Genomic DNA, 26145 nt, shown 5'->3' with positions numbered 1-26145 from the left:
GGAGCGGGCTTGCCGTGCCTGCCTCGGCAGGAACACCTGTCCTCCAGGTCACGCCCGTACGGACGTCGAAGTGCCACAACTTAGCCACGCCGCGGCTTCTCGTATGCAGACTTGGCCATACTGCGTTCGGCCGTCTTGTTCGTTTCGAATGGGTATCAAAGCCGTCGTTATCGTGTGTACCAGCGGTTTCACGCGGGTGGTGTATCGTGGACCACGGTGAGGAGGTATTTCGCGTCAGGGACAATGACAATCTCCTGTTTCTTAGTTCGTAATCGCAGCAACCTGAGCTCGTCCTGGTACGGATTAGCCATTGCCCTTCGCTTCCCACGGACATGTTACGTACATCTGTGTCTACTTCCTGCACCAGCTGTCCCGAGTTGTTGACAAAGTTCCAGATCATGGCAGCAAAGTCCTCGACGCCCTTGGCCTCGCTCGCCTCCGCCAGAGGGGCCTCGTTGGAGAAGGACGCGGCCGTGGCGGCATCGCGAGACTTGGCCGTTCTCAAGGCAGACACGTCGCCGCTCGTCTTGAGTACGGCGCCGCTGGCGCGGTCCAGGACGATGCTCGCCTTGACGCCGGGCTTCTTAGTCAACCGGCCCAGCTTCTCGTCGAGGGAATCGTGCCCGTTTGCCTGCAGTGTCGATTAGAACGCAGCCCAACTACCACGGGGTCCGTCAGGGGAACTCACAGCGGTGATGTCGACCATGTTGATTGTTTGTTCACATTGGAGGGGTGCGACAGGGACGCGTGCTCAAGCTGGTTGTCCCAGTTGTCTCCATTAGGCTCCGTCAATCCGTCGTGATGGGGCAGCCCAAGTGGGGAGCTTGGAGAGCCACCGCGGCCCCTTGACGGCATGCGATTCTGCCAGGCCACACCGCCAAAATTTCGGGACCCACCTAGGCGGCGGCTTGTCGCAAACCTCAAAGCAGAGTCCATTGAGAACTTGAGCCAGCTCAACGGTGTAATTTGAGAAATCGCTACTCTACAAAGCGCCCGCCTGCCCGCGACTATTCTGTACCTACAAGTCATTATCATACGCAACCGTCAAGATGGGCTCCAGCGCGAGGAAAAAGGCGGAGAAGAAGAAGGACTTCCAGGTAGACCCCGTGCCCCTCCTCAACTCATCAGCAAACACTGACATATGGCAGAAACCAAAGTACAAGGTTGGAAAGGACAAGCCCAAGGCTTCGAATTTTACGGACACTAGCTTCAAGGCAAAGTGTAAGTTGTTCCGCCCTCCGTCTCCCGCATGTGCTCTAACACAACTCAGCCATTGTGATGGGCCATCAATCCCTCTCAACCGATGCCCCAGATGTCGTCCAACAGTTCAAGCACACCCTGTCGCTGGCATCATCTTCCAGATCAGACAAGCAGCGCCGTGAGTCTCTGGCATATCTAACAAGCCAGCTGTCGTCAGAGCCGCCGACCAACCCTGTGGGGACGCACGCCATCCTCGCCAAGCTCCTGCCTCTTATTTCTGACAGCTCGACTCCCGTTCGAGCCCAACTCTTGAAACTTCTCCGGACTCTGCCCCAGGACGAAGTCAAACACAGCATCGAACACGCCGTCATGTACATCCGTGCCGGGATGACGCACTTGTCGTCGGACATCAGCAACGATGCCCTCGGCGTCATGGAGTGGCTCCTGGAAGTTGCGGACGACGAGTTGGTGACCTGCCCGGGCGGCTGGGTCAAGACGCTTAACACATTCTGCGCCATGATGGGTTGGGCCGTCGCGACGTCGAAAAGTGGCTGGACATCTGGGGCGCGCGGAACACTCAAGGCCAAAGACGCACAAACACTGGCCAGGCAAATCGCCGCGCTCTCCAAGTTCCTCGGAGCTGGCCTCAAGAACGAGGATGTGGGCGAGACGGGCTCGACAGAGTATTGGGACAACCTGTACAGGATACCTCGCGCGCCGAACGCGTTCGATTACTTGAATCTTTCCGGAGCGAGGCGCGACGAGGAGGGCGAGATGTACTCGAGCCGCGAAGCGCGGCAGCAGGTTTTTAGCAGACGTTTCCTCGATCCGATGATGAAAGGCCTCGACAAGGCGAAGAAGGAGGGTGGGGCGACGGGTAGAGCGGCCTCTACGCTGGAGCAGACTCTGCTGGATGGCATGCAGGACTTTGAGCCTTCGACGGCTATGGACACGCAAGATCTGTTGGACCTTTGGTGAGCGGGAGTGTATCCCATGAGAACCGAGACTACACTCACCACCACAACTCGGGTGCGCTCGCCGCAAGTAACCTGGCGCCATGGAAGTGCCCGCAGGGGGTGCCCTTCAAAAAACAGCCCGCAGCTGCGCCAGGTCAAAGATGGCTCACGGCACGGCTGCCAGCACGTCTGCAGCCTTGTGGCTGCAGAGGCGGATGCACCCCGCGCCGACCAAGTCGCAACAAGACACATCAAGCCTGGCACCTCGTTTGCCTCGCGTAAGGTGGAAGCCTCCATGCGTGCAGCGCCTTCAATGCGGCGATCTGTGTGCGTGTTTGGTCTTGCCGCAGTCGTGCCTCGCCGCCACTAGAAGTCGGGAGTATGCGTATGGTTGAGGTGTGAGACTGCCCGACACGGGTATCTCACTGCCCTCCTTGACTCAATGGTCATCCAGCACAGGGTGGTAGAATAATCTAGTAGATAAAGAAAGATGACCTGCTGGCCATAGAAGGAGCCTTGAGCTGGCGGTTAATAGAAGAAAAGAACCAGCTTCCTTGATACTCGGCCGCGTCATGACATGGTGGCCGCTGTACAAACAAACACCTTGCCGCTGCGGTGAAGCGCAGGCTACTTGAAGTTCACCGTCTATTGCCTCTGGTCGCTCAGCTAGAGCACGTGGTTCCCATCCCACTGCAATATCATCCTCGGCAATTCCGGGTCTCGCGAGGCACGACCGACCAGCGTCAGGGGTCTCGTCACATACCCACATTGGGCGGGCGGTGAGAACAGCAGGTGTGCACCCTTCGTTCGTTTGCACGCCCGATCAAAGGGGGCCCGGGGGGCTGCCTGTTCAGGGCCGGTTGCTGGGCCAGGTGCGAGGAAGGTGCGTGCGGGTGCTGCCACCTGCCACCTGCCACCTGCCTGCTGCCGTGCGCCGCCCTCCTGCCTATTTAACACCCCCTTCCTTCCTCTTCCTTCCACTTCCCTCTCTTTTCCTCCTTCAACCTCCTCGCATCCGCACAGTGGTCACGGAAGCCTGCATCTTGGACCGTCACGTTGGTTCGGCCGGGCCTCCACTTCCCCTGTGCATCTCGAGGCATCGCAGCACTGCCTTCAGCTTGCCTCTCGCATCGACACGCAATCCCGTTTGCCAGCAAGGTTTGTTGTTTTTCTGTCTTTCCCGTGACACCTGCCCTCCAACATAGAATCTGTCTTCGTCCCTGCACCGTTCTGCCCATTCATCCGCGGTCCAACTTGCTCCCTTCTCGAAGGCAGTGCCACATTCGCCTTTCCTTCCAGAGCATTCTTCTTTCCGCGCCCCTCTTCACTTCAGCACCAAGGCTTCGCGCTTCCTCTCACCAAGCTACCTTCAAGACCTTCAGGCTTCGATGCTGATCTCGTTTGTTTAGTGTCCTCGTCCAGCGTTGAGCATCTGCATCGGTCGCAATGGAGCATTCTGCCGACACCGAGGCTGCCGCCTCCCCCGGCATTCCCGACAACACTGTCCCCGGCTGGGTCGGCCGGGAGGCTGTTGACTACACTGCTGCCACCGGCGGTTCTGGACAGCATGAGTTCGACGGAAGCGCCCGCATCTACCAGTTTGATGAGGAGTTTGGCGATGTTGGCCCCAAGTTCCCCGAACTTGAGCTCGAACTCTTCGGCGATCCGGCCCTTCGCCACGAGCGTGCCGGCCTCGACTTTGCAAAGTTGGTCCCCTCCCCAAGATGGCTCGCGTTGGTTCTTCTGCTGACATCTCTCAGGATCGATCGTATCGAGGTCCAGCAGGAGGGACCCGTCAAGATCAACCCGGTCCGAACTTTCAAGGACGCCGGAATTCACCCCTTGATGTTGGAGAATGTCGAACTGGCCGGCTACGACACTCCCACTCCAATCCAGAAATTCACGATCCCTGCCATGCTTCAGGGCTACGACGTCATCGGCATCGCTCAGACTGGTAAGTCCTTTGCTCGCTTAAAGCCAAGTCTCCAGCTAACTGTCGGGACAGGATCGGGCAAGACTGCCGCGTACTTGATTCCCATCCTCAGCAAGCTCATGGGAAAGGCGAAGAAGTTCGCTGCGCCCCGCCCCAACCCTTCCGCCTTTGTGGAGGGCCGTGATGAGGTGGTGGCGGAGCCGCTGGTGCTCATCGTAGTTCCAACTCGGGAGCTTGCCGTGCAGATTTTCAACGAGGCACGGAAGTTCTGCTATCGTACCATGCTTCGTCCGGGAGTTTTGTACGGTGGTTGCCCAATCCGCCAGCAAGTGGCCTTGTTGAACCGCGGTTGTGACGTCCTCGTGGGAACTCCGGGTCGTCTGGTCGACTTCATTGGCCGTCCCAATGTTCTGACCCTTCGACGCCTACGCTACATGGTAATCGATGAAGCAGACGAGATGCTTGACTGCGATTGGGGCGAAGAAATTCGTCAGATTTTGGCCGGCGGAGGTTCGTCTCAACATTTCACAATATGCCCGAATATTGGCTAACAGTCTCACAGAACAAGATGAGGGAAACATCAAGTACGGACTCTTTTCGGCTACTTTCCCCAAGGCCGCCCGTGATCTTGCCAAGGATCACCTGTCGGCCTCTCATGTGCGCTTCCGCGTCGGCCGGGCAGGCAGCACGACCGAGAATATCAAGCAAACTGTCATCCGTGCGGAGCGCGACGAAAAACGAGAGGCTCTATCGCGCATTCTGGGCGAGATGCACGGAGTGAGAACGATCATCTTCACCAACAGCCGACAGGAAGTCGACAGCCTGGACGACTTCCTGTACAACATGCAGTTGCCCGTCACTTCGATTCATCGTGACCGGACCCAGCAAGAGAGAGAGATTGCACTTCGAAGCTTCAGATCTGGCAAGGCGCCGATTCTCATCGCCACTGGCGTTATGGCTCGCGGAATCGACGTGCGCAATGTCATGCACGTCATCAACTATGACCTCCCATCCATGGATCATGGCGGCATCGAGGAGTACACGCACCGCATTGGTAAGTCCCCGTACCCTCCAGAGCATTGTGAATTCACTAACGGATTTTCTCAGGCCGCACCGGTCGAATTGGCCATCGGGGCTTGGCCACGTCCTTCTTTTCGGAGAGAGACGAGCCTATTGCCAGTGTGCTCACTCGTACTTTGCTCGAGACCAAGCAGGACATCCCCGAATTCCTGCAGATGTATGTTCCGGACGGCCCAGAGGGCGAAAACCCAAAGTTCGAAACCGAATCCGACTTTGACCCCAACGACATTGCTGCACGCGATGGCGAGGCTGGTGGAGACGCTTGGGGCGGAGGAGACGCAGCCAACGCGAGCAACGCCTGGGGCGGCGGCGGCCAGAGCAACGGAGAAGACAACGGCGGCGGCGGTGGTGGATGGGGAGCGCCTGCTCCTGAGGCCAGCGCCGGAACCAACGGCTGGGGAGCGCCTGCTCCTGAACCGGCTGGATGGTAGATGTGTGCCGCAAGACGGCACACGCTGAAAGCCATCATCCGAGGCGCATCGATCTCGTTGGGGGAATTTGAGGAGACTAATGGCAATGGAGCACTTCGGCAATGTAGTCTAGATGGTGAAGCTCGCTACGAATGTGGCTGGCAAGAACTAGACAGAACCTGATGCTGAAGAGACTCCGGTAGTATCGCATGTTCCAAGCTGCCTCGGGTCAGTGATGATTGTGGTGGCAGGGCAACTCATAATCTTCCAATAAGTGAACGTGGTCTATTACGGCATTATGTTTATATTGATACAGTGGGATTTGTGATGGCTCAACCGTCCGTCGCCCACGCGCAACCCGCGTCTATTCCACCGCTAATCTCTACAGTTGATACGTCTGCAAGCATGAAGCAGCCTACATGTTCTTGAGCAGCCTGGCCAGGCCCTTGGCCTTTCTGGCGGGGCCGCCGTAGCCGAGCTCGACGACGCCCTGGGTAAAGTTCCAGCTCCTCTGCTGGCTAGGCACGGGGTACTGGACGGGCGGGGGGATGGCGGTGCGGACGCCAAGCCAGCCGAAGCGGTCCTCGCAGACGCTCTTGAGGTTGCACATGCCGCGGAGGCCCTCCTCGCCCGCGAAGCGGCCGTAGCCGGAGCCGGCGACGCCGCCAAAGGGCAGCTGGACGGCGTAGTAGGCGGCGAAGTCGTTGACGGCGACCATGCCGGCGCGGAGGCCGCGGACGACGTGCTCGAGGGCGGGGTCGCGCTCGGAGCCGTGGACGGAGGCGCCGAGGCCGAAGTCCGGGGCGTTGGCGATGGCGAGGACGTCGGCGGGGGAGGAGGAGGGGGCGCGCAGCATGGTCAGGACGGGGGCGAAGCACTCGTGCTGGGCGATGGGCATGTCGGGCGTCACGTCGACGAGCAGGGTGGGCTGGAAGTAGTGGCCGCGCGGGTGGTCCGGGTGGCGGAAGCGGCGGCCGCCGGCGAGGAGGCGGGCGCCCCGGGCGACGGCGTCGGCGACGAGGCCCTCGAGGCGGTCGAAGGAGGCGTCGGAGATCATGGCGCCGACGTCGGCGTCGGGCCCGAGGCGGAGGGCGCGGACGCGCGGCTCGAGCATGGCGGCGAGGCGGTCGTAGACGGCGCCCGAGGCGATGACGCGCTCGATGCCGATGCAGTTCTGCCCTGCGGCCTGGAAGGTGCCGCGGAGAATCACCTCGGCGATGCGGGGCAGGTCGCGGGCGGCCGAGTCGAGGACGATGAAGGGGTCCTTGCCGCCGAGCTCGGCGACGACGGGGGTGAGGCTCGTGGCGGCGCTGGCGGCGACGTGGCGCGCCACGGCCTGCGAGCCGATGAAGGTGACGTGCGCGACGCCCGGGTGCGCCGTGAGGTGGCCCGCCGTCTGGGGCCAGCAGGCGACGGCCTGGACGAGCGCCGGGTCGTGCCCGTGCGCGGCGAGGGCGCCCCGCGCGACGCCGAGGAAGTAGGCGCTGGACCAGGCCGTCTGCTCCGAGACCTTGACGACGATGCCGTTGCCCGCGAAGAGGGCGCTGATGACGGGCCCCATCATGTTGTGGAAGGGGTAGTTCCAGCTGACGAGCGCGGCCACCACGCCCATGGGCTCGTAGCGCACCGTGTTGCGCTTATACGCCATGAGGAGGTTCGTCGGCCGGCGACTCGGCCGGAGCGCCCTCTCGCCATGCTTCAGCGTCCACTGGATCTTCTCCACCGTGACGAGAATCTCACCCAGCTGCGCATCCACCATGGTCTTCCCGCTATCGAGCCCCGCGACGCGGCAAATGTCCTCCGCATGGTCAAGCACATGCTGCATGAGGGTACGCAGCACAGCCCTGCGCTGCGCAAACGTCGTGCGCGCCCATGACCCAGCCTGCGCGGCCGACGCGGCAGCCACGGCGCGGTCGATGGCGCCGGGCGACGAGGCGTTGACGTGGCCCAGCAGCTGGCCCGTCGCGGGCGCGTAGCAGCGTATCGCGGAGGAGCCGGCCTCGCGGATGGACAGCGGCTCGTCGAGGAAGGTCTCGGGCGAGGCGGCCTTGGGCAGCGGGACGGAGTAGGGGATCGGGCGGGAGGATTCGCACCGGGCGAGGAGCCGGACGAGGAGCGTGGAGACGACGACGACGACGATGGCCGCGGCCACCTGGAACGTGCTGGCACTGCATACCCAAAGGACGTGGTCAGCTAGAGAACGAGCAAAGATGACCAGCAAAGCGGAAGAGCAGGGGGTAAAACGCACGAGACGCCCAGCCGCGAGGTTGCATACCCGCCAACCTCGTGCCAGAGGGCCACCGCCCGCGCAATCGGGGCCTCCATTGTGAGAACACAGCCGATGCAAAACAGACCGTTCTCCCCGATTGAAAAGTTGCCGGAGCAAGAGACACAAAGTCGGCGTGTCAGGTGTGCGGTCGGCGGTGGTGGTGGTGGTGGTGCCACCAGGGGATGAGGCCGCGAAATCTTGGGGTGAGGTCGGATTTGGGATTGATCAATCACCCGAGCTCCTGTGGACCCCTGAGCTGCCGCCGCCGCCGCCGCCACACTTGACCTCCCGACAACCCCTTCCCATATGTGCCTCTTAAGCTTCACTGCACCGCACGCCTCTGCAAGACACGGCAACCCTTACCCTTCACCGCTCCCGCACGACTACGTACTGCACATCCCGCCCTCACTCATCGCAGACACCCAGCGTTGATGATACTCGTCTTATTCTCCAAAATCAAGGCTACTAGGATATTTCATATTCCCCCTATCCAGGGTCGCAGCCACTTCATGACCTGTGGGCGCGTCGCCCTTCCCATCCACTGACGCCCGGCGTCGACCACGCCCGAGCACTCGGGAAGCGCCGCCCTCTCCCCTCCATCAGCTCTAAACAAGGTGTAAAGGGGAATAAACACTACAATGTCGCCCGAGCAGCAGAAAGCAACCGTCTCCCATGCCCCAGCCCTAAAAACGCCTTGCAAAAGACAACCCGTTCCCCGATTAAGGGAAGGAACAAACCCCCCCGGAAAAACAAAAAGGAAAAGAGACTTCTTTTATTGCCATGCCATGACGACGGTGGTCGGATGTAAGATGCGTCTTGCGTGCATTGTGTATGCGTGGTGGTGGCAGCCGTCGTGCAGAGCAAACCGCCGACACGGCGACCCATATCATAGATTGCTCATGCAGATCGTCCAAGCATGAAAATGCTGCCCGCGCGCGCGAGCGAGCTGTCGAGAATATTTGACGATGCGGCTCGGCAAACGAAAAACCGTAATAAGGGAAAGTGGAGGCCGCATGTGGTGGTGATGATGTACAGTTGGAAGGGCTGAGCCTAGCTGCTTGCGCGGCTCGACCGCGACAAGCGAAGCTGCGATGATCTCTAATAGTTCGCACTCTTCGTTAGCGACAGCCCGCGCAGCCTGGCTCTGAGCCGCCCAGCCCCGTGCTGCTGCTGGCTCGCACTCGACTCGATGCGAGACAGCCGCGCCGCAGACGTGAAGTCGCTGCTGGCCTCGTAACTGGCACGGACCCTGTCCATGGACATGCGCATCCGGTCATACGAGGGACGCGCCCTGTCCATCGACGGCCGCCCGTGCGCCGGCACATCCAGCGACGTCCGCTGTGCCGGTGCGATGTCGAGCGACGTTCGGTTGCCCGTGTAGTTGGTCGAGTCGCTGCCGTTTTGCGTCCGGTTGTGCGTCGTCGTCCGTGTCGCCGTCGACGGCGGGTAGATAGGCCGCAGGTCCTCGTCCACGCTGCCGTAGGCTATGTGCTTGGACGGCTTCTTGCTGCTGTCCGACGACTGTTGGCTCTTGGCATCGCTGCCGTTGATCGTCTTGTCCGCCCCGTCCTTTGCCGTCAGGTGCGCAAACTTGCCCATCTTCTCCTGCTCTCGGATGATGTCGACGTCGTACGGCCAGTACACCTTCTGGAGCGCCTTGATGGCGAAGCGAGGGAACAGGCAGATGACGGGCACGATGAAGAAGACGGCCCAAAACGTCGCCTCGCCGTACACCTGCGCCGCAGTATGGTAGAACATGCCCGACGACGTAAACGACGTGTAGACGCCCGTCCAGAAGAAGATGAACAGGTCGCTGATGGCCACGATGAGCAGCATGATCCAGTCCCACCGGTACGTGTTGATCAGAATGTATCCGTTTATGGTCAACACGGCGGGGTGGGCAATGTAAGCGCCGAAGCGCAGCCTGTCCTCGACGCCCAGACCGTTGAACGTCACCGGCCTCGAGGGAATGAACAGCAGGTAGGGGATGAAGAAGACCATGACGGACTGGTAGACACCGTCAATCATGTAGAGCCTGTGCAATCGCGTCAGTAAGTGCGCACTATCCGCGTGCTAAAACAGGGCTGGCTTACCAGAACTTGCGCTGCGTCCACTCCAGCCGCTCGATGCCGCGGCGATACAGCTCCGGCACAGCCAACGACACCTTGTCCGACACGTCCTGGTCCAACACACCCATGATACCGACGGGCACCGAGGTGAAGAACAGGTTGAACATGAGAATGTAGGTGTAGTCGAAGAGGTACGTGATGTCAAAGTCGCAGAAGATCTCGAACCAGAAGATGCTGAACGTCCAGACCATGTTCTTGTAGAAGAAGTTGCTGATGCTCTCGGCCAGGCGGCGGTACGACCAGCGGCCGTGGACCAGCACCAGCCTCTGCAGGAATCGGAACTGCGCAATGGCGTAGTCGGACGACATGGCCGCCTGGCGACCCTCGACGCCTGCGATGCCAACGCCGACGTCAGCCTCCTGGATCATGGCCACGTCGTTGGCTCCGTCACCAATGGACAGGGTCATGACATCCAGACCGTTCTTGACCATGGCGACGACGGCGGCCTTTTGCGCAGGGCTGACACGGCAGCACAAAACCGACTTGCACTGCTTGCAGAGGATCAGGAATTTTTGCTTGAGCTGGTCATGGAGCGCCCATCGCAGGGTGAAGCCGTCGATGACGATGCCGTGCGTGGGGGCCGGCGGCTCATGGCTCTTCTTGGCTGCAGCAAGGTCGTTGTCGTCGCCCGTGAGGCCGAACAGCTGCAGGTTCTGGTCGAGAAGCTGCTCCGTCGATGCGAGGAACATCTCATCGCTCGTCTCGCCCGTCTCATCCTCATCGACCTTCATGTGCACCAGCTCCATGTCGTTGTTGAGCAGGTTGCACGAGAAGCCGATGTTGATGGCCGTCTCCACCTTGTCGCCCGTCAGCACCCAGAGCTTGATGCCAGCCTGGCCGAGCAGGGCAATGGTGTCAGGCACGCCGTCCTGGAGGCGATCCTCGATGGCGGTACCGCCGAGGAGGTAAAGGTCCTGCTCGATGAGCTCGGCGACCGACTCAAGCTTCTCTTCGCGGTTCTCGAGGGCGGCCGCTGCGGCGTCGTGCTCCTTCTTCCAATCTCGGTATTCCTGCTCCGTCAGCTCCTTCTTGGCGATGCAGAGCGTCCGCAGACCCTCCCGAGCAAACATCTCGAGGTGCTCGGCAGTGTCCCGCCTCAGCTGCTGCTGCTCGCCGCGCTTCAACCGAGCATAGATGACCGAGTCGGCGCCCTTGCAGTACAGAATGATGCGCCCGTCAGGCATGCGCACAATGGAGCTCATCCTCTTCCTGCTAGAGTTGAACTCGATGGTGTTGAGAAGCGGGTAGTGACGCTCCTCGCCATGGATGCTGAGGTTGATGGCGTCGCTCGAGTTGCCCAGGACCACGAAGCCCATGTCGCGCGCGGTGGCGACGAGAGCCTCCTCGTCGGGCGACTGGGCCTTGAACACCATCTTGGGCGGGTCACCGGGGGCTCTCTCGGCAATGACCGTGTGGCACAGCGCCAAGGCCAGCATAAAGTCGTCGTTTGCCGCCTTCTGTTCCGGTCCAGACTCGCCAGCCATGTCCGCGACGAAATCCGGGGCGATGAACGTGACGTCCTCGTCGTGAAGGTACGGGTTGTCGTTGATGCTTCGAAGCCCCGCCAGCGCCTTGGTCTTGGCCTCGGCAATCTCGGCGTGGATCCTCTGCCCTTCCTTCTCCACGTCGACGCCCAACCGCTTCTGCATGCCGGCCTGCGCCTCGGTGTAGGCCTCGCCGTACGGCTGCCCGTTGATGGTCGCCTTCTTGAACTCCATGACGTTTTGGGTGAGTGTGCCGGTCTTGTCGGAGAAGATGTACTCGATCTGGCCCACGTCGTCGGAAATGTTCCACGACTTGGGAATGCACGGCTGGTCAATCTTCTCGTAGTACATCTCCACGTCGCTGAAGATGAAGATGGCCTGGAGCGTGCGGACGATTTCGAGGGTGATGTACAGGGAGATGGGAACCAAGTTCTGGAAGACAATGATGGCGGCCCAGAATGTGATGAAGCCACTCATAGGGGCGGTGCCACCAATCGACCCGAAATCGAAAAAGTACAGCGAGGCGTCCGTCTTTGCCCAGGCCACGCCGTTGACGATGGCCGCGAGCAGACACATGATGAGGAGGATGCCAAAATTGCAAATGACGTTGAAGTTCATCTCTCGAGCGATTCGAGACCGCTTGCTGGGCGTGATGCCGGCGTTCATCATGATCTTGGTGTCGTGGCCCGTGTACACGACGACTCCCAGGACCCACTCCGTGTTTCGAAGGTTGCATCCTCGGAGGAGCAGGTTGTCGATGGTGATGGGCTCCTGCATGTCCTCGGGTTCGTCGTCGTGGAAGCCGGGCACCAGCTGCTGCCATCGAATGGCGCCGTTGTATTTGTAGAGATTCGGTTGCGGAGGCTCGCTCTCGATGACGAACTCGGCTCTCTCGCAGTCGCGGGCGTGTCTGAGCTTCCTGCCGCAACGAAGGGCCTGGCGGACCTTGAGGTTGGTCTCACCGTCCAGGTTCTTGGTCTCCACATAGCAGGCGCCGTCCGGGTCGGACGTGGCGAGGATGATGACATCCGCGGGCAACTCGTCGTCGTTGTAGATGCGGACAAAGTCGCCGACAACGAGGTTCTTCCAAGCGTCCTTCTTAAACTTGGCACCCTGCGGCGCGTGAAGATAGTTGATGACGTCCGACTTCATATCCTGCAGGGCGATCGCACGCTTGGCGTCCTGGGTGTCGGGCAGCTCAATGCGGATGGCGCCGTTGGCAGGCGTCGGGGATGGCACGGGCGTCATCTGGATGTCCTCGCGGGCAGACACGTACGAGTCGCGGTTGGTGAATGGCGACGAAAGCGACTCACGCACCGAGCGCCTGGTGCGGATTGTCTCGATCGACGGACGGCCCTCGCTCTCCTCCGGAGGATTCAGCTTGCGCATCTTGCGCTCCTGCCTGGCAGTTCTGGCCTTCTTAGACCAAAGACTCTCAATGGCGTGCCATATGCTGCCAAAGAACTGGGAGGTGGCCTTTTTGAACTTGCGCCAGTCAGAGACGTTGTCCGTCTCGACATTGACATTGTTCCAGTGGTGCAGACGGTGGACCGGCGCGTTGTTCAGCTCAATGTCGAGGATCGTTCTCCGGTAGTCCTCGATCGCGTCCTTGATGGCCGTCACGACAATGATGAAGATCAGGGGCACGGCATTGAGGCCCGGGTTCACACCACCAAAGATGGGGAAAATCTGTGGCGAGACTGGTCAGCATCTGCGACGGCTCAATTCGGGGTAGGAGGCAAGAAATTGGCTACTCACGACGAGGATGACGAGGAACAAGAAGAAGATGTTGGCCACATTGTGGAACTGAAACCACAGGTTCTTGGGCACAAACGACAGTGGTGTGTACTTTGCCGTCCTGATCTTGTTCCGCGGAAACGTGTATATAGGATGCCCTTCCTCGAGCATGTCATCTGGGAGGGGGAGGTTGAAGTAGAGAGTGCGGCTCTGGTGATCCTCGTCGTCCTCCGACTCGGAACCGCCGTCATCGTGATTGTCCCCGTCGTTGGGATCGTGATTGCCCAGCGGCGGCTCGTTGCCGTCGTCTCCGCCCGGGTGATTCTTCTCATTCGAGGCGGTCCTCCGGTGCTGCATGCGGTTCAGGAGGGACATGCGCTTTGTACGGCCGCTCTTGACCGTCATCTTGCGGGTGGCCCATCGCGCCCGCTGCGTCTTGACCTTTTGCACGTCGGCCTCGGTGCCGGGGTCGGTGGTCGTTGAGGTGGCCATGATGATGGGAGAAGGGAAAGAAAGTCGCGGGCTAGCGCCCGTTCAACCCCAAGTCGCCAGCCAGGGTGCGGTGGTGTTGTTGTATCCGGGCGAGAGGCCTCAGCACGAAGGGGGGGTTGCCGTCGGAGCAGGCGCCTCGCTGAGCGTGTGTCGGAACGGCGACGGGCAAACGTGTCGACGACGCGGGACGTCGAGGCGGGTTGTACAGCAACCTGAGCCTGACCCGTGGAGGGAGGGAGCTCGATTCGAGGCCGCACCGGGCGAGAGGTATCGCTTCGAGGGGTGGGCGAGTCGTCGTCGCCGCGGGCGATGGGTGCGTGGGTGAGGGAGAGTGAGTGAGAGTGCAGGTGGAAGCGAAAGATTGGCGATGGATGGACGGATGGAGGCTTCAGGTAACGGGCCCAGCGGGCGGGAAGGGGGATGGGGGGCTACGAAAAATGCAATGCTCACTCCAACCTGTCCTGTCCGTCCGGCGCTCGACGATGTAGCGTGGCATGTACCGGGACGCTGCGAGGGGGCGGCGGCGGGTACGTCGCGACACGCCCTGCGGTACCTCATGGCAAGGCCCGGTAAGCCAGCGCCGTGGGAGGGCCAGGGGGTGCGAGAGGGCCACTAACAGCGCGCAGGAGACGGGGAGAGCACCAGCACCCGCAGTTGCAGGGCAGGGCAGTGGAGGGCACCGCGCCGGGGACTGGCGGGCACCACGGCAGGCCGCACCCCCCGAGCAAGCACCCGACCCTCAGTCACCTAGCATTGCCTCCACTGGACAACTGGCGGGTGCTCACTGCCCGCCCACCCGCCCGCGCGTGAGTTGGATGGCGGCGGCTGGCTGGCTGCCAGGGCCACTAGCTCCCGGCCCATCCGACCACATTCGCTCCGCCCCCACCGGCGTCCCTGCGAGGAGCAGGCCGTGAAACTGTTATTCGCTGCCAAAATGCGCCCGAGGCGCAACCAAGTTGCTATCGTAAGCACCAGCCGTTGCGGTGCGGTGCGGTGCGATGCGGGAGGAAGTTGGACGAAGCAGACGGGCGATCAATTGGTCAGCCGGCGACCGGCCAGCGGAGAGGGCCAGCGTCCTGCTCCCCGGGCATTCGGGGAGGGCGAGCGCGCGAGCGCCTGAGTCGGCGCCGACGCCGATTCGTGCACGCAGAATTGGAAGCCGTGATTTCACACACACGTTTGTTCCTCGAGTAAGATGCCCGTACCGCTAAAAACTCTACAATGGCGTTTCTCTTTTTCCCCGTCATTGTCGTTCGCATCGGCATTCGAGCAGCGCTACCGAACCCTCCCGCGCCGCCGGGCCTCCGCACACGACGGGCTCGGGAGACGCGCGCTGGTATTCCACATGCCAGCGGAATATGGACGGCCACGAGCGACGGCCTCCGCGAGTGGTCGAGGGGCGCGTCGCCCGGGAAAGGGTCCATCCATCTCACGTCCGTCCCTATTATGTACGAGTCCCCTAGCCCGCAGCGCGTGTCGCTGGGGCCGGACTGGGCGTGGGCGGACGGCACAGGAGCCCCTTGAATTCCGGTCCATGGCACCCGCCGCTTGGCAAGACATGCAACGGACGCGTCGCGAGCTGGACGAGAGAGCAAGATGCCCGTCGGTCGCGGCTCGCGTAGTGCACGATAGCCTGTCCGGAAACCGGGCGGGCATCGCTGCGACTGCATGGACGGGAAGCCGGGCAAGCCGCTCCTCGTCTGGCTGGCTCAGAGCCCGTCCGTCATTCACGATGCTTCAAAACGTCCGTCGTCCCCGGGGTTAGCGGACTCGGACTCCATGGGCGCACCGTGGCTCCGCCGCCACGCACGCCCACCGCAACCGCGCGACGGAACACTGGGCTGCGTGTGGGGGGTGGGCGCTGGGTCCCACGGCAATACGGGTCCCGCTCCGCTCGACACAACCTGGAAATGTGATGCATATCATGAGAAGTCGCACCGCGGGGCGTCGCATTGCGCTGCGGGCCATGCCCGGACTGGCACTGCTCGGGGGACGGCGGTGACGTGGAAGAAGCGCAGTCACCCGTGAAGTTTGCTGTCGAGACGCGCACGCCTGTGCACGCTGGACAGGCACCTGGGCAGGTTCCACGGATGACGACAGTCGGTACGATGCTATAATCTCAGCGCTGTTACAGGCGGGGGCCAGTGGACTTTGGGTCGGCAGGTAAAGTGCCCTGCCATTTGAGCCCCAAGCGGGCACGGCTGCCCGTGCTGCTGACAGCGGGCCCTCCCCCTTCTGGGCCGCCCTCCACTGGCACACCTCAGGTGGCAGCTGGAGCCCGTCGCCGGGCACCCATGAGTTCCTGCAAGCCCCCCCCTCCCTCCTCCGCTCCCTGCCACCCCCGTCGTCCGTCCGTCTTTGCTCCGCCTGCGCCGCCGCTGACGGGGCTAAAAGGAGCCCTGTGCATGGCCCAACGGCCGCAAGTAAAATTAGATAGACTTGGCTCCCGCGCCACAATTCGATGTGGCAGCAGCGCCTTGTCGCTTCCATCGCTTTTATGCGGCCGGCCGAGGCCCCGTGGGTGCGTGTGCATGTCTGTGTCTGAAGGGGACGATGGGCGGCGAAGGGAGCGCTGGGGGCTCAAACGTGGCATTCTGGCATTTTCGTGCCCCCAGCGCCCGCCAACGCCGGGTCCCCGGGCTGCCGGTGCAGGACGGATACCGGAAGCTGCCATGACGCAACAGCTCCCTTCTCCGCAGAGGCAAAGGCTTGTTTGGGAACTGCAATCACGCACTGGGAGCACCAAGAGTAAGATACTGTAGTACTACTACCTTGGACTCGCACATGCGAATGGACGGGCGGCCGCGCCATCAAAGGGCTCGCAACGCGTCCACCCACGATGCAAGAACGCGCACTACGAAGCAGTACGGTGCACCAGCAGGACGCGCGTGTAATACTCCATACGACATGCATACACGCTCCTAAATATCGCAGTCCCCCCAGAAAACAAGCACGTCGTCATTTGGCCTTGTGGGACGGACCCCTGACCACCGCCTCACCTCGCAGAGCCATCTCGGACTTTTTGAAGCGCTACCCGCGGCGGACCTCGCCAAACTCGGATCTGGTGGGGGTCCCTGTGCTGTGCCTGCGCTGTGCCTGAGCTGTGAGCTCTGTTGGCCTCCTCGGAAGGGACCCTCATCGTGTCATCCATCCCCTCTTGCCCCCTTTCTCGTACTGTACCAAGTCATTCATCTCCACCGATCCCGCCGTCTCTTGACACGGTCAATCAATCGCGCTGGCCAGCCGGCCGCGGCCGGACCGTCTCGGGCGGGTGGGAGGGTCGGACGCCCGACTCGCTGGCCTTGTCGCGGTTCCGACGCCGCCGACGCCGCCACCGGCGTGGCCGTTGGTGATTAAGGTATTCGCCACCCGGACGGGAGTCAGGACAAGAGTTGCCTTCGCCACGTCCGTCCTCCACGGTTGCCGCCCGCCGCCGCCGCTGCCGTGATGGACTTCGTGCTTGTTCCGGTCCGGATCTTCAAAGCACTCCGCACGCGAACGGCGTACCAGATTACATCGGCGTGCGCCTCCAGACGCATACGTACCCCCCGGCGAGCAGCTGGTAAATCCCAGTCTCCCCGGCCCCTGACCTGGGCTGGCCGCTAGGAGGTACCTTGCTTGCCTGCTTGCTTGCTTGCTTGCTTGCCTCACCTTGGCACGGCTGCGCTGTCCTGCCTGTGAGAGCCCCAAAATGTCCAGCGACGCGGGTGAGTCGCGATTGATCCGCAATCGCGTGGCATTGGGGTCAAGATTGTCGACTGGAATCCGCGCCAGAACCCACCGCGACGGGCACTTCTGCTTCGCTGCCTCGCCGCGGCGTGCAACCCTGCGAGAAAAACCTCAGACATGTCCATGTTTAAGTCTACTTCGTGCCGCCCGTGCCATCCCCCGTCTCACATTGTCTCGCTTTCAGCCCCAAGCCATTGGGTCCAGCTGCCGAGCGCAGGGACCTGCCACCTGCCACCTGCCTGCTCAGACCGAGAGTTCGTTTGGGGAGACTTGGGCCGGCGTCCGTCACCGTTCATCGCGTGCATTGTCGGAAGACGCTCATCTTCCCCTTCTGGTGGGCGCACACGCTGATCACTTCTGGGGGGGCCAAGGGGGGCTGTTGATTATCGCATTTGTGTCACCCTACCTTCAGCATCGCCTGCGCGGGCCCGTCAAAGATGTGACAAGTGTCCACTTGGGACGGCCATGCGGGTAGCCCTATTCGGCAGGCGGGCAATCCCATGTTTGGGATGTTCGCGGGATGCTTTGCATTGGGCGGGCCGCTTCGTGACGAGCGTGCGTGCGAGCATCGCCGACAGAGCCACCACCGGCAGCATCGAGACAAGTGGGCTTGCAGTTTGCGGCAGCTGCGGGAGAACGTAGTATCATGGATGTTTCAGCGCTGCCGCCTGTTCCTGCACGGATGGACCAGAAGATGAACACCGCGCCCTGCTTGGAGGTGTTGTTGCCGAAAGAGTCCCGAGACCAAGCTTTCCCTCGACGTCTAGCTACGTGCGGTACAGTACTCGAAGATAAACCCTTGAAGTGTTTCTGTACATGCTGTTGCATGTACCACTGCACTTGGCATTGACTAAGGACGGCGAGCATTGATTGTCCTTTTGATGTGCCAGCTGTGATCCTTTAGTTGCCGGTCCGTGAACTTCACGGGATATGAGAGGTATAGGGTAGTCTGGGCTTATATAAGCCGACGCGGTGGGGAAACGCCTCGACGCGCCGTGGTGGGACCCGATCTATCGTCCTAGACCCTGCTTGCCTTGACGCGGATGGCACCGAACAAGGCGAGACCCTGGCCCCAATGACATCTCAACGCCACGGCCGTCAAAGACATCGCGTCAAATCCAACGTCGAAGCCCCCTTGCCGCGGGGTCTCCGGCGTCGTTTGCGCCGTGCCACCGTCGGAGCACCTCGCAAGAGTTGTCGTGGCTGATAACCGGCGCCATGCCGTCTCAGAAGCCCAACAAGACGGCCGCTGGGAACGGCAACATCATGAGCTTCTTTAGGCCCATTCCGCAGTCGCAGTCGCAGTCCCTGCCGCAGACGCCGCCGCGGGCGTCCTCTTCCTCGCGTCTCTCAGCACTAACGTCCCCGTCCCCGGTCCCGTCGCCCTCCCCGCTCGGCGCCAGGAGCCGGAGCGCCACGACGACGCCTGCCGGGCGACGGCTGCAGCGCCAGGAGATTGCGGCGTCCGACGATGAAGGAGCCGAGTACGAGGCGTCCTCATCGGACGACTCGCTGGAGGACCTCTCTGTGCTGCTCGGGGGTACTGCTCGCCGGGCCACGCCGGTGCAGCAGAGGGCCGGGCAGAACCCCTACGCGACGCCCAGAGCCAAGAGGACGGCCGTGGAATTTCACTCGAGTCCGCTCGCCATCATCCCAAAGCACAAGTTTGACATCAAGGCGTTGGCCAAGGATGCCCGCAAGGACAACGCTACCATGGCCAGCTCGCTCGCGAGCAAAAAGGCTGCCGAGGAGTCGAGGCAACGAGCCGACGCAGCCAGCGCGGAGGCGTCAGGAGATGTCATCGCCGGTGTCGTCACAGAGAAGGGCGGCCACGATGCGCAGAAAGTCCTGCGGGCTGTACAGCGATCGGACCCCGGCCAGGCTCAGCTGCGGTACTGCTTCTTTGACCAGGAGCCCGCCGCGCCGTCGCCCAGGCCAGTGCCCAAGGAGGGGAAGAAAGGACCCTGGCAGTTGTTGACCCAAGGCAGCATCAAGGTCCGGGAGCAGCATCTCGTGTCCGGCTTGCCCCAGATGGTTGTACGCAAGCTCAACAACCTGCCGGATGCCATCTTTCAGTGGATTCTGGACGATATGTGCACCCAACAGTCTGTGATTATTCGGCAGGAATACCTACAAATGATACTGGACTGTCGCGAGCAGGTTGAGCGGCTGCTCACGCCGGAGCGGTTGCAGTACCTGTTCCTCCAGCTAGGCGCGGCCGAAGACATCAAGAATGGGGCCCCCGAGTTCTCAGTGTCTAAGCTGGCCAACGAACCATACCAGGACCGCGACTGGTCATGTCTGCAGACGTTCATCGAGCTGCTAGGATGTATCTCGGCTCATCTGTCTGTCCCTGCTGTCCGATATGCGGTCAAGACGCTGCTGCGAATGTCCATGGACAGGCTCCTGATATGCAGCATCGACCTGTTGAATGCGTACCAAGACTCGGTCCAGGGTCTTGTCAATGCCATCCCTGGACCTTCATGGGATTCGTTTGTACGTGCCTCCAACCACCAATCGCCTCTGAGCTATCCAATGCTAACTAGTACAGTGCTTCGAGGCAAGCTCGTTCCTTTCCGCAGGTATCAAGGTCCAAAGCATACGGGCGGACTCGCTGCTGTGCCTTCCCGTCAGTGACCGCAGGACGCACGACCTGAGGCGGAGGTTGGCCGTCGTGTTCCTCTTCGAAGACGACACCCTCGGCCGGCACAACGCCGAGGATATTGTCACCCTCCGGACTATGATCGATCTTGTCAGCGGGGACGACTTTGGCATCACGTCCAAGACCGACTTTGCCGAGCTCAAGGCCAAAATCATTCTCCTGGACATGGCCGTCGACGACGGGTCCGTCGGCGCCTTTGACGACCGCGAGGCCGAAAAGAGGTTCAACGACGACGTTGATGAGCTGGCCTCGAAGCTCCGCGAGATTTGGCGAAAGATCAACGACTCGGGCATGAAGCTGGCGCGCACCGAGACCAAGAGTGTTGTCGAGTGGGTGCAGCAGCGGTTGCTGACCACGGTGCGAACCAAGAGAAAGGCCAAGAAGAGCGTATTTGACCTCCCGGGCGAGTCCGACGCCGCAGACCTGCCACGTCAGCAGGACTACATGAAGAAGTTTCTACAGAGATAGGGCGAGCCACCCTGCCGGCCCCTGCCCCAACGACGGATGCATTGTTTTCGCGGATTGATCTAGAGTAGCGGCCGATACCCACCCATTATCACGAGGCATGTTGGCGACGGATGACAGGAATTTATGTGTGCGTGCTTGGAGCTCGGCGTTTGAGGCTGGAAAAGGTCATGTTTTATGGTACAGCATCTAAAGTAGGTACGGGTCGCGCGGTTCGAATAGAAACATTGCAAGAGTCCTGTCGATGCATACACGCACATGCGCAGCTCCGTCTCGTGTCCCCCCTCTTGCGTCTCCCACGGAGCAGTCTCAACACTTGGCCGTGCCCCATGCGAGGAGATATCTAGTCGACGAACTTGCGGTTCGGGTTCTTTCCAAACAGTGACTGGCGCACGGCGGGGGCGGCAGAGTCCTTGAGCAGCTCCAGCCGCGTCTCGAATGTGTTGTCGATGTCGATCTTGCCGTCGCCACCAACGATGATGACGCCTCCGGACCTGCGTGAGCGATTGTGTGTCAGCACGTTTACTACCAGCGGCAATTGTCGGTGGTCGAGGAACGGAGGGTTGCGACGTCACGTACGAGCCTTCGGGCAGGGGATGCTCCTCGTGGATGACGCCCTCGACGTCCTTGCCCGTCTCCTTCTTGTACTCCTGCGCCGCCTGCTCGCTCGCCTTCTTAACCGCGTCGTAGTCCTTCTTGCGGGCGCGCAGCTGCAGCTTGGGCTCGTTCATGGCGTAGAAGCCCTCGAGGATGAGGCCCTTGAGAATCTTTTGGTACTTGGCCTTGTCCTTGGCGCCGTCGGCGAGCTGCTTCTCGGCGGCCTCGAATATGTTGTCGAGCAGCTCCTGGCGGGCGCCGAGGACCTTGAGCCGCGTCTTGTTGGCGACGGTGGAGCGCGTGATTTGCTGCGACATGGTGGCCTGCTTGAACTTCTTCTCGTACTGCGAGTCGATGGCGTCCGTCTCCTGGCGGACGAGCTTGGACTTTTCAATCTCGAACTCCTCGTTGGCCTTGATCTCGATCTCGCGGGCCTTTTCCATGGCCTCTTGCTTGATGAAGGCCGTCATCTTGCGGAGCTCATTGTCGACCTGGTACGACGGACCTGCGTCAGCGGTAGGTTCTACGCGCGCGGGGGAGCGACCGCGGCGGGGGTCGCAGCAGAAGCAGCGGCGAGGGCGAAGCTCAGCGCGGAGGCATCGCCGCGAGCGCCGCATCGTCGTCATCGGCCTTCGTGCGCACGAGACGTACCTGTTGGTCGGACAATGCGTGTTGCGACATGGCTGCGGTGTTGGGGCGGACCGGCGCGGCTATAGACGGGGGAGAACGATGGGCGACAGGCGGGCGGGATCCCGATCACAGCCCGAGGATGGCTGCGGCGTCGAGGGCGGAGGGATGTAGGTCGTTGCTGGGGGATGGACGGAGCGGAGATGGACGTTCGTCGCAGGAGGAGCTGTGACGCCTTGGGGTCAGTTCGAGAGGCGGGAGCTGTCGTCGGCGGCCCCCCCAGTGAGGTGGCTGTGGGTACGATTTGAATTGGAACTCGCAGCCTCAACCGCTGTTCCACCAGCCACAACGGCCCAGCTCAGGTGATGCTCCCCGCTATTGGGCTGGTGCTTACAGGGCGTTCCAGCGGCTGGGATGACGTTGCGACCGTTCCTAGGTACATCATCATGTGACCCCCGGCCGGGCACCAGCCACATGCGCTCGAGCACAAGGGGGCCTTTGGGGGCGCTGCTACAGCACCCGCGCGGGCCTGGCTCGGCGAGTCTCAGGGCCACGGTAACACCTCAGCGTGTTTGACCCTGTCAGGTGGTCTCGACGGGACGGTCTGGCGCATGAGCTCCGCCAAGCAAGCGCCCATCCCGCTCCTGCGACGCTGCTGCAGCCTTCATTCAACCGTCGAGACATCATCAATTGCAATCGCTTACCTCGAGAGCTCCCGCGCTCCCTCCCGTCCCTCACGCAGCCCCCCTGTTTGACCTTTTTGTTGCGCGGGTGCCGGCGCCCTTCATTATTCGCTTATCCACCCCCCTCCCGGGCCATCGTCATAGCTGGCGAGCAGCCACCGCTCTCGCTCCCTCACCACCCAACAAACCTGGCCTGACCGACAGAGGGCCTGCTCCTCCAGCCATCAGCGAGCCTCGCGCCCCGACCGACGCCGACCGCGCACTCCTCCTCGCTCCGGTGCCCACCGGCTGCAAGGTGGCGCTCTCGATATCGACGCGCGCACGAAGCTCCCGTTCCGCTCCTCATGCCTGGCCCCAGCGACGCTCTGCCCTTGTCCTCCGCCAGATGACCGTCGATCTGGACGCCGCGCGATGGGACCATTCAGCGGCATCTCCCCTGGCGGGAGCATAGCTGTAAGCACTGCTCTACGCCTCTCCCTGAACGAGGCTCGCAATTCTACGAAGAGAGAACGCACTAATACGATGTGCGCGCCCGCAGCTGGGAATCATCGTGGGCTTGATATCGACGAGCGTGCAGAGCCTCGGCCTGACGCTCCAGCGAAAGTCGCACATCCTCGAAGACGAAAAAGGCCCGCACGATGTGCGCCGGCCGCCATATCGGAGGCGCAGATGGCAGCTGGGCATGGGCATGTTCATCATCGCCAACCTGCTGGGTAGCACGGTGCAGATCTCGACGCTCCCCCTGCCGGTGCTGTCGACGCTCCAGGCGGCCGGCTTGGTCTTCAACTCGATCTGCGCCACCCTGATACTGAGCGAGCCCTTCACGCGGTGGTCGCTCTGCGGCACCGTTCTCGTCACGAGCGGCGCCGTCCTCATCGCGATATTCGGCGCGATCCCGTCCCCGGCACACAACCTAGACGAGCTGCTGGAGCTGCTCGCCCGCAAGCCGTTCGTGGCTTGGATGATCTTGCAGGCACTATTCGTCGTCGGCACTGCCATTTTGATAGACGTCATAAACCGAACTTCCAGCATATCGCATAATTCTCGCTTCCGCCTAGCCCGCGGCATCACGTACGGGGTCATCAGCGGCGACCTGTCCGCTCACGCCCTGCTCTTCGCCAAGTCGGCCGTCGAGCTGGTGATCAAGACGATCGGGGGTAACAATCAGTTCGCTCACTGGGAGTCGTGGGCCATAGTACTGGCGCTCGTTGCCCTCGCGCTGTGCCAGCTCTACTACCTACACCGCGGTCTGAAGCTAGTGTCTACCTCGGTTCTATACCCGCTTGTGTTTTGCGTTTACAACATCATCGCCATCTTGGATGGATTGATATACTTTAACCAGACGAGTCTCATCTCGGCGCTGCACGCGTGCCTGATCGCGCTCGGCACCGTCATCCTGCTGTCGGGCGTGCTGGCGCTGTCGTGGCGGCTTAGCGACGAGCAGCACGCGCCAGGTGTCGGCCAGTCGACACTGGCCCCTGGGCTGGGCCTTGTCGAGGACACAGAGGGCGAGGAGGAGTCCCTCTTGGGGTCCGAGGAGGCGGCGGTCGAAGAAGAGGTCCCTACCTACCAAACATTCCCAGCCGTCAACGGCGAGACATCGCCGCTTACGCCAACGCGCAAGAAGACGTTCCGGTGGGCAGAGCGGGCCGAGATCTGGGGTGAGCTGGAGGATCAGGAGGAGCCGACCACGCCGGTTGGCAGGCTGCGGGCCATCACCCTCCCTGGACGGACGGAGTCTACGCCGTTGCTCGCCTCGGCGCGGAGGTCCGTCAGCGGCGTCATTGGCGGCCGCGACGATGGCAGTGGGCCGAGCACTGAGGCGAACCCCCGCAAGTTTACCCGCAGGCGGAGGAAAAGCACCGGCTTCCCTGGTCTCGTGGCGAGGCGCAACGTCCGGAGAAGGAACTCGTCCGGGTCCGGGTCCGGCTCGATACGAGACATGCTCTCGCTGAGTTGGTGGACGCAGCGCGGGAGCCGCGCCTCGGTCAGCAGCGCCGGAGCGGTGGGCAGTCCTTCGCAGCCGCGGCCGTCGGACGGCGACTTGGGCGATGACCGACCGGAGAGCGCCGGCGGCAGGGGGCGCGACGACTCGGCTGTATGAGTTGGAAAGAGATACACTCTTGTTTCTGTTTTGCATCATTTCTCATGTCGGGCGGCAGCTGGCGAGGCGAACAAGGCGTCCTAGAATATCACATACACGACACGCACGCACATTCCGGTGTGGAGACGGACTCGTTGCAACGACTTGGGGGGTTCACCGGTGTACTTTGGAAGCGAGGGCCTCGCGAAGGTGAAAGATGGCCGAGGGCCCCTTAATAATATACGATTATGCCTCTGGTGTCTACAGAACAGCCACAGCTTGGCTCGAAGGGTCTCCTGATCGGAATTTTGCACAGACACCGACATGTCTCCATTCCTGTATACTGCCGTTGGAGGACATGATGATACCGAAAGATTTTATTTATACCGTGCATTGACAGCTGCTTTCTCTAATTACAACAAAGCTAGGACAGCGCGTGAAGAAGGAGCAGCTGGGCAGTGAGTGAGTGAGTGAGTCTTTGGTTCAGACCAGGAGCCAAAGGATTTGTTGGTAGAAGGAGTATGGGGCGAATATGTCGTCAATGCGTGACACTTGTTCTCTCGAGCAGCGCTCCAGTGCTGCTATATCGCTGATATCCAGGCAATATACACAAATTCTTCCTCCCGTACAGCGGGCACGCAGCAAGATACCAACCAAGCTGGGCTTAGGGACGGACGCTCGCCCGCTCCGCAAGCAGGCAGGCAGCTCAGAAGCCGCGGTAGCCCGCCTTCTCGTCGATGTGGCGGTAGCGCTCGCGCTCCTTGCGGTCCTTGAGGAGGCACGCGATGGCGAGGATGAGGACCGCGTCGACGCCTAAGAGGAAGAGAAGGGGATGTTAGATGGGACGGATGCCGGATGGGAGCAATGGCAGCACTAAGGGGAGGGGGTTTCCGCGAGCGGCTTGTGGGCAGAAGGCGGGCAGAACGTACCGACCATGCCAAAGACGGCGGTAAAGATGTTGTCGATGAAGATGTTGGCGAAGCTCGAGATGGCGGTCGCGCAGCCGCGGACGAGGGCGGCGGCGGCGGGGCTGGGGCAGGTGTCGTCGGTGACGAAGGCGGGCGTCGTGCGGTTGAAGTAGCCGCAGCAGTCGAACTGCGACGAAGCCGTCATCAGCACACTCAACGTTTCACCCCGTGATGCACATATGGACCCAAGCATATGCCCACACACCGACTCAACCCAATACAGAAGTTTGTCCACTCACCGAAGTTTGTATCAGAGAATGCACGGCGGGTGTCTGGTCGACGTAGGTATCGAAAAACGCGTCCTTGATGCGCAGCGTCATGATCCAGAGGAAGACGCCGATGCAGAGCGTGAAGAGGCCGCAGACGGTGATGAGGTAGCCGCCGGCCTTGAGCCAGCCGCGCATGGGCGACATCATGCCGGGGATGGTGAAGACGAAGGCGGCGAGGATGAGGGCGGCGTTGACGATGCCCGCCGTCAGGGGGAAGCGCTGGTACAGCAGGTTGCGGACGGCCTCCTTGCCGTCCCGCGGCGCGTCGTCCATGAGCCCCCGCACGACGAGGCAGAAGCCCAGCTGGACGCAGCCCGTGGCGAGGAAGAGGACGTCGGCCGCGAGGGCCGCGAGGAAGACCTTGTTGGGCAT

General features: G+C 61.7%; 9 protein-coding genes across 9 annotated transcripts; 4 read left to right on the top strand and 5 right to left on the bottom strand.

Annotated features, from left to right (window-relative positions):
• Positions 1-188: 188 nt before the first annotated feature.
• Positions 189-706, bottom strand: PLICBS_001508 (uncharacterized protein; the record flags this gene model as incomplete). The annotated part of the gene is made up of 3 exons (XM_018317415.1): positions 189-293; positions 344-631; positions 689-706. 3 exons carry the CDS (start codon positions 704-706, stop codon positions 189-191), a joined length of 411 nt encoding a protein of 136 aa, XP_018182940.1.
• A 343-nt stretch (positions 707-1049) lies between these two features.
• PLICBS_001507 (uncharacterized protein) lies at positions 1050-2178 on the top strand (the record flags this gene model as incomplete). Its single annotated transcript, XM_065599842.1, has 2 exons — positions 1050-1221; positions 1271-2178. The coding sequence occupies 2 exons, from the start codon at positions 1050-1052 to the stop codon at positions 2176-2178; spliced, it is 1080 nt and encodes a 359-aa protein (XP_065455914.1).
• A 1424-nt stretch (positions 2179-3602) lies between these two features.
• PLICBS_001506 (uncharacterized protein) lies at positions 3603-5600 on the top strand (the record flags this gene model as incomplete). The annotated part of the gene is made up of 5 exons (XM_018317417.2): positions 3603-3862; positions 3917-4110; positions 4162-4599; positions 4652-5143; positions 5197-5600. 5 exons carry the CDS (start codon positions 3603-3605, stop codon positions 5598-5600), a joined length of 1788 nt encoding a protein of 595 aa, XP_018182942.2.
• Positions 5601-5994: 394 nt separating this feature from the next.
• On the bottom strand, positions 5995-7904 carry PLICBS_001505 (meiotic Sister-Chromatid recombination aldehyde dehydrogenase; the record flags this gene model as incomplete). The annotated part of the gene is made up of 2 exons (XM_018317418.2): positions 5995-7747; positions 7828-7904. The coding sequence occupies 2 exons, from the start codon at positions 7902-7904 to the stop codon at positions 5995-5997; spliced, it is 1830 nt and encodes a 609-aa protein (XP_018182943.2).
• Positions 7905-8946: 1042 nt separating this feature from the next.
• PLICBS_001504 (uncharacterized protein) lies at positions 8947-13690 on the bottom strand (the record flags this gene model as incomplete). Its single annotated transcript, XM_018317419.2, has 3 exons — positions 8947-9883; positions 9942-13150; positions 13220-13690. The coding sequence occupies 3 exons, from the start codon at positions 13688-13690 to the stop codon at positions 8947-8949; spliced, it is 4617 nt and encodes a 1538-aa protein (XP_018182944.2).
• A 4947-nt stretch (positions 13691-18637) lies between these two features.
• Positions 18638-20549, top strand: PLICBS_001503 (uncharacterized protein; the record flags this gene model as incomplete). Its single annotated transcript, XM_018317422.2, has 2 exons — positions 18638-19915; positions 19971-20549. 2 exons carry the CDS (start codon positions 18638-18640, stop codon positions 20547-20549), a joined length of 1857 nt encoding a protein of 618 aa, XP_018182947.1.
• A 340-nt stretch (positions 20550-20889) lies between these two features.
• PLICBS_001502 (V-ATPase V1 sector subunit E) lies at positions 20890-21613 on the bottom strand (the record flags this gene model as incomplete). The annotated part of the gene is made up of 2 exons (XM_065599841.1): positions 20890-21040; positions 21126-21613. The coding sequence occupies 2 exons, from the start codon at positions 21611-21613 to the stop codon at positions 20890-20892; spliced, it is 639 nt and encodes a 212-aa protein (XP_065455913.1).
• Positions 21614-22864: 1251 nt separating this feature from the next.
• PLICBS_001501 (uncharacterized protein) lies at positions 22865-24557 on the top strand (the record flags this gene model as incomplete). The annotated part of the gene is made up of 2 exons (XM_065599840.1): positions 22865-22906; positions 22992-24557. The coding sequence occupies 2 exons, from the start codon at positions 22865-22867 to the stop codon at positions 24555-24557; spliced, it is 1608 nt and encodes a 535-aa protein (XP_065455912.1).
• A 685-nt stretch (positions 24558-25242) lies between these two features.
• PLICBS_001500 (phospholipid scramblase 1) lies at positions 25243-26145 on the bottom strand (the record flags this gene model as incomplete). Its single annotated transcript, XM_018317424.1, has 3 exons — positions 25243-25349; positions 25466-25631; positions 25744-26145. 3 exons carry the CDS (start codon positions 26143-26145, stop codon positions 25243-25245), a joined length of 675 nt encoding a protein of 224 aa, XP_018182949.1.

This window comes from Purpureocillium lilacinum (assembly GCF_023168085.1).
Source record: "Purpureocillium lilacinum CBS 284.36 DNA, scaffold_1, whole genome shotgun sequence".
Taxonomy (NCBI): Eukaryota; Fungi; Ascomycota; class Sordariomycetes; order Hypocreales; family Ophiocordycipitaceae; genus Purpureocillium; species Purpureocillium lilacinum.
The sequence above is the reverse complement of the archived record's forward strand: the minus strand, read 5'-3'. Positions and strand labels throughout refer to the sequence as shown.